Genomic DNA, 6,653 nt, shown 5'->3' with positions numbered 1-6,653 from the left:
CTGGATGATAATGAGATGAAATTAATATATATATATATATATATAATATCACTAGTACTGCAGCCGGACAGGTATATATATTTATTATGTAATGACTGATGACGGACCTGCTGGACACTGTCAGCTCAGCAGCACCGCAGACTGCTACAGTAAGCTACTATAGTAGTATGTATAAAGAAGAAGAAGAAAAAAAAAAAAACACGGGTAGGTGGTATACAATTATGGATGGACCAGCGACTGCCGACACAGAGGTAGCTACAGCCGTGGACTACCGTACTGTGTCTGCTGCTAATATAGACTGGATGATAATGAGATGAAATTAATATATATATATATATAATATCACTAGTACTGCAGCCGGACACGTATATATATTTATTATGTAATGACTGATGACGGACCTGCTGGACACTGTCAGCTCAGCAGCACCGCAGACTGCTACAGTAAGCTACTATAGTAGTATGTATAAAGAAGAAGAAAGAAAAAAAGAAAAAAACACGGGTAGGTGGTATACAATTATGGATGGACCAGCGACTGCCGACACAGAGGTAGCTACAGCCGTGGACTACCGTACTGTGTCTGCTGCTAATATAGACTGGATGATAATGAGATGAAATTAATATATATATATATATATAATATCACTAGTACTGCAGCCGGACAGGTATATATATTTATTATGTAATGACTGATGACGGACCTGCTGGACACTGTCAGCTCAGCAGCACCGCAGACTGCTACAGTAAGCTACTATAGTAGTATGTATAAAGAAGAAGAAAGAAAAAAAAAAAACACGGGTAGGTGGTATACAATTATGGATGGACCAGCGACTGCCGACACAGAGGTAGCTACAGCCGTGGACTACCGTACTGTGTCTGCTGCTAATATAGACTGGATGATAATGAGATGAAATTAATATATATATATATTGTGAGGATACCGGGTGACCTGGGTATCCTGGGGTTCAGGGATCACACTGTGAAGCCAGTTATAATTAAAATCAAGGTGATCTTTATTCAGGGAGACCCAGAAATCCAGTGAACAGCAAGCAGGGTTATACTAATAATGTCCACTCAGAGTTCAGCAAAGTCCTTACCAGCTGCTGTATATCTCCTCCAGACCTGGGCAGTAATGACAGCTGTAGCAGGGAACACAGAGTGGCTGGTCACTGATGACACTGAGAGGGGACGACACCCCAACCTCCAGTGAGTCTAGCTGTGCACCATCACCTCCACACACACACAGTCTCCTTCTCCCAGCCACTTCCTCTCCCCACAATTCCCCCTTGCTGGTTCCTTCTCTCTCCTCCTTTCTGATTGGTGGATCATGCTGTCAGTCTTTCCAGAGGGGAAGGAGGAGGGCTTTTCTAAAAGAAACGCTCCCCTGCTGTATGCTTCTGGGATACTTCCTGTGTGTGACTTCTGCAGACTGAGGGCTTCAATTTAAGAACTCAGAACTTGGGCCATAGGATTAACTCTATCCTTTTTAACATGAAAGCATGTCCTAGACATGCCTTTCCCTGGTCTCCTCACATACCTCCCCCTTCTTAAATCGAGGAGACAGGCATGATGCCAATGTTGGAGTCCTGACTGTTGTCTCGGCCCGAAGGTCTGCGAAGTCTGGCATTTGTTTCCTCACGTCTGGATAACCCGTCAGCATTGTGATGGTCTCGTCCCTTTTTGTGAGAAATAGAAAAGTTGAAACCTTGTAACGCCAAACTCCACCTCAACAACCTCCCATTTTCCCCTGAGGTTCTGTTTAGCCAATTTAACGGGTTATGGTCAGTAATAACAGTGAATTCTTTACCATAGAGATAAGGTTGTAGTTTCTTTAAGGCCCAGACTATGGCTAGACACTCCTTCTCAATAGTGGCATAGGCTATCTCTCGGTCAGCTAGCTTACGAGATAGATACACAATTGGGTGTTCCCTACCATCTTCTCCCACCTGGCACAACACTGCCCCAAGTCCACACCCCGAAGCATCTGTCTGCACAATAAACTTTTTATGGTAGTCAGGGGCAGCCAACACTGGGGCTCGAGTCAGCGTGTCTTTTAAGATGGTGAAGGCTTGCTCACACTCAACAGTCCATTCGATCTTCCGAGCATATCTCTTTTTGGTCAAGTCCGTTAGGGCCTTGGCCACGGTGCTGTAATGTGGTATAAATTTTCTGTAATAGCCAGCAACCCCAAGGAAGGCCCGCACTTGCTTCTGGTTGACAGGTCGGGGCCAGTTGACAATAGCCTCCACCTTTGTCGGTTCTGGTCTAATAGATCCTCCTCCAACCCGATGTCCTAGGTACTGAACCTCAGCCATCCCCATCTGACATTTATCTGGGCGTATGGTGAGCCCGGCCTGTCTGATCCTTTTGAGCACTTCTGCCACATGAGTTAAATGGTCTGCCCAGGTATGGCTGAAGATGGCGATATCATCGAGGTAGGCTTGTGCAAAGTCTTGACATCCCTCCAGTAGGTCATTCACCATTCGCTGGAATGTGGCAGGGGCGTTCTTCATCCCGAAAGGCATGGTAGTACACTCAAAGAGTCCTATGGGTGTGATGAAGGCAGAACGCTCCTGGGCTTCTTTGGTAAGTGGGATTTGCCAGTAACCCTTGCTTAAGTCCAGCGTTGAGACGAACTTGGCCCCTCCAATCCGGTCCAGTAGCTCGTCAATACGGGGCATAGGGTAAGCATCAGTTATGGTTACTTCATTCAATTTGCGATAGTCCACGCAAAACCGTGTAGTCCCATCTTTCTTGGGAACCAACACGACCCCAGCGGCCCATGGGCTTTTAGATGGCACAATGACCCCCAAAGCTAGCATCTCTTTGATCTCAGTCTTCACCTGTCTCATAACATCTGGGGTCATTCGGTAAGCGACTTGTCGGATGGGCTTACTGTTCCCAGTGTCCACATGGTGAGTGGTCAGGTGAGTTCGACCAGGTTGACATGAAAACTGGGCTTGTTCAGCCTCTAAGATCCTCTGCATCTCTTGCTGCTGTGCAGTATTCAATTGTAGTCCCACCTGGACTGATTCCACTCCCTTATTCTCTTTAGCAGCTCCCAAAAGGTCAGGCAATGGATCAGTTTCTGGTGTCTCCATCGGAGGGCAACATACCATCATGGCCGCTACTTGACGATCTCTATAAGCTTTAATTCTATTTATATGGAAGGTGCGTAGGCGCTTCCCTCCCTTATCCAGGGCGATCACATAATTGACCGGTCCGGTACGCCTTACCACTGTATACGGTCCATCCCAGGTGGCTTGCAGTTTGTTTCTACGCACTGGGATAAGCACCATGACCTTTTGCCCTGGATTCAACTCACGGTCTTGAGCGTGGGCATCGTACCATTCCCTTTGTTTCTCTTGTGATTCCCGGAGATGCTCTTGGGTTAACTGTAGCAATCTTCTCATCCGATTCCGCATGTTCTCTACATATTGTAAAATGGGCTGCTGGTGTTCTTGGAAAGTTCCCTCCCAACTCTCTTTGACCAGGTCTAGGGGCCCCCGCACTTTCCGGCCGTACAGAAGTTCAAACGGGGAATATCCGGTAGATGCTTGTGGAACTTCCCGATAAGCAAATAGAAGCTGTTGCAGGGCTCTCTCCCAGTCCCTCCCCTCGGACTGTACGTAAGCTTGTAGGAGTCTTTTCAGTGTTCCATTGAATCTTTCACATAGTCCATTGGTCTGCGGATGATAAGGGGTGGTCCGAAGAGGCCGAACCCCCCACTTTTCCCACAGGGTTTGCATTAGTTCACCTTGGAATTGAGGCCCTTGGTCTGTGACGACTTACTGTGGATATCCGACCCGACTGAATATGTCCGTCAGTGCTTGCGCAACATGTTCCGTGTCAATGGATGACAGGGCCACGGCTTCAGGGTAACGTGTCGTAAAGTCCACCAGTGTCAAGATGTACTTCTTGCCCGTGTGACTGGGAATAGCTAATGGTCCAACTAGGTCTATGGCAACACGGGCAAATGGCTCCCCTATAATAGGTAATGGGTGCAGAAAAGCTTTCTGTTGGGGCTTTCCCAGTCTCTGACAGGTATCACAGGTGTCCCGATACTGCTTAACGTCTCTAGAAATCCGTGGCCAGAAGAAATTCCGCAACAGTCGGGCCAATGTTTTCCGGGTGCCAAAATGGCCTGCTGCAGGGATGTCGTGGGCAAGAGCTAGTAATTGTGCTCTGTATTGTGTAGGTACCACCAACTGTTTAGTAGGCATGACTGCTTCCTGTCCGGGCCGAGGGATGACCACCCGGTACAGTAATTCCTCTTCCCACACTATCTTACTTCTATCAGCTGTTTCCAACCCCAGTTCGGCTGCACTCCTCAATTTGCTCAGGGAGGGGTCAGTCCGTTGGGCCTGTCGGAACTCACTCCGGTCCACCTCCCCCAAGTCTACCTCTAAAGTACTGGACAATGAACTAGAGTCACTCACCATTGTCTGGGAAGGCTGATTCTGGACCATATCTGTAGCCTGGGTCACCTCTCTTCGTGTTTGGCTTCTGGTTACCACCTGGACGAAGCGTGTCACTAGTCCTTGTCCCAGATCATTCCCGAGGATTACCTTGGCTGGTAGCCCCTTGAGTACTCCGACTTCCACGATTCCTTGGTCAGCTCCCCAGTCCAGATGTATCTTGGCAACAGGAATATCGGCCTGTTGTCCCCCGGCAGTGGCAATTCGCACATACTGTTCAGGTATCACCTGGGAGGCAGGAATCAGGTCTGGCTCAATCAACGTAAGTGAGGCCCCAGAGTCTCGTAGGCCCTGTACCTGCTGGTTCTCCACTATCACAGTCTGTAGGTGCCCTCGCATATTCCAGGGAGTCGCCTTCTCCTCCCCCAGAACCAAGTCCACAATATACACCCCACCCATCATCCCATCCATATCTGACTGGACGACCTCTTCACCATACTCCTCCGTGGGGTAACATACCACAGAGACTGGAGCCGGTCTAGCCCCAGGGAATGGCCCTCTTGTGCGTGGACAGTCCCTAAGCACGTGTCCTGGTTGATTGCAGCGATAACACTTCCGAGGTTCTGGGTTAGCCACTCTGAATCTGGGTTGCTGATAGGTGATGTTTTTGATAGGGCCTCCTTTATTACTATCTTTGACTTGCGGTTCTTTATCAGAGAGCTTCTCCACTCGTGGGGTTCTTGTACCGCCTGCTGCACTGAAGATTCTCCATTGCGGACGATTGGCTATATATTCATCAGCCCATTCCGCAGCTTGTTCAGGTGTACTGGGCTTCCTGTCTGCGACCCACTCCCGTACCTCTGGTGCCATCTTAATCATTAGCTGTTCTACCACAATTAAGTTGACAATCTGCTCCACAGTGGAGGCCTGTCTTCCTTCAAGCCATTTCCCACAGGCTTGCCGTAGCTGACTAGCAAACTCTTGGTAGGAATCAGTTCCACCTTTATTCAGTGTCCTGAATTTAAGACGATAAGATTCTGCAGTTATCTGGAACTTAGCAAGCAATGCTTTCTTTATAAAGGCATAGACTCCACATTCCTGGGGGGTTAGGGCCCGATAGGCTTCCAGAGCCCTGCCAGTGAGACTTGGCCCCAAGTACTTTGGCCAGTCAGCTGGCTCTATTCCATGCACCCCCATGAGATTTTCAAAGATCTGGAGGTGAGTGTCAATGTCTGTTTCATTTTCCCGAAATGTGGGAACATCCTTAAATCCCAAGCGTCGCTTCTCTTGTTCAAAACTTCGGGGGGACTCCGGAATTCCACTGCCAGCAGGAATTTGTACTCCTAGTATAGCTTGGATCACTCCAGCTCTCTCCTGTGGGGTCGCACCTTCGCCTAGCGCCCCCAGCAAGCTCTGCAGTATGGCAGGAGTGGCATCGGTCAACTCTGGTAACTTATTGGATGAATTACTACCAATGCCTGTTGGTCCCTCTTCATCATCACTCAGGTGGTCAGGATCCTCTGGGTGCCCCCGATCCCACTCCAACAACCGAAGTACCAGAGTTTCCCTGGTCTCAGTCCCATCATAAGTAATTCCCTTCATCCTGCAAAATCCTTGTAGGTGAGGTTTCCGAGCTGTACGGTAAAACTTCTCCTGCTCTCTCATTGCATTCTCCCCTTGACTGCTGGCCACAACTGCTGGCTGACTCTCCATGCTGATACTTTTGTGCATTAGCTCCCTGGAAACTCTCTCCCTGGAAACACTACAGGAACTGTGTGATATCCCACCGCTGCCGCCAAATGTGAGGATACCGGGTGACCTGGGTATCCTGGGGTTCAGGGATCACACTGTGAAGCCAGTTATAATTAAAATCAAGGTGATCTTTATTCAGGGAGACCCAGAAATCCAGTGAACAGCAAGCAGGGTTATACTAATAATGTCCACTCAGAGTTCAGCAAAGTCCTTACCAGCTGCTGTATATCTCCTCCAGACCTGGGCAGTAATGACAGCTGTAGCAGGGAACACAGAGTGGCTGGTCACTGATGACACTGAGAGGGGACGACACCCCAACCTCCAGTGAGTCTAGCTGTGCACCATCACCTCCACACACACACAGTCTCCTTCTCCCAGCCACTTCCTCTCCCCACAATTCCCCCTTGCTGGTTCCTTCTCTCTCCTCCTTTCTGATTGGTGGATCATGCTGTCAGTCTTTCCAGAGGGGAAGGAGGAGGGCTTT

The 6,653-nt window shown here is 48.9% G+C and overlaps 1 protein-coding gene across 1 annotated transcript; it reads right to left on the bottom strand.

Annotated features, from left to right (window-relative positions):
• Positions 1-983: 983 nt before the first annotated feature.
• Positions 984-6,260, bottom strand: LOC135053729 (uncharacterized). Its single transcript, XM_063957500.1, has 2 exons — positions 4,439-6,260; positions 984-1,675 (listed from the first exon to the last, which is right to left on the bottom strand). The coding sequence occupies exons 1-2, from the start codon at positions 6,146-6,148 to the stop codon at positions 1,547-1,549; spliced, it is 1,839 nt and encodes a 612-aa protein (XP_063813570.1). The 5' UTR covers positions 6,149-6,260; the 3' UTR covers positions 984-1,546.
• Between the last annotated feature and the right edge of the window lie 393 nt (positions 6,261-6,653).

This window comes from Pseudophryne corroboree, chromosome 1 (genome assembly GCF_028390025.1).
Source record: "Pseudophryne corroboree isolate aPseCor3 chromosome 1, aPseCor3.hap2, whole genome shotgun sequence".
Taxonomy (NCBI): Eukaryota; Metazoa; Chordata; class Amphibia; order Anura; family Myobatrachidae; genus Pseudophryne; species Pseudophryne corroboree.
The sequence above is the reverse complement of the archived record's forward strand: the minus strand, read 5'-3'. Positions and strand labels throughout refer to the sequence as shown.

Bases quoted from the DNA above. Each gene is read 5' to 3' on its own strand.
- LOC135053729 (XM_063957500.1), bottom strand. From the start codon at position 6,148: ATGCACAAAAGTATCAGCATGGAGAGTCAGCCAGCAGTTGTGGCCAGC. The intron at 1,676-4,438 runs GTGAGTGACTCT...TCTCACAAAAAG, and splicing joins ATCAGCCTTCCCAGACAATG to GGACGAGACCATCACAATGC.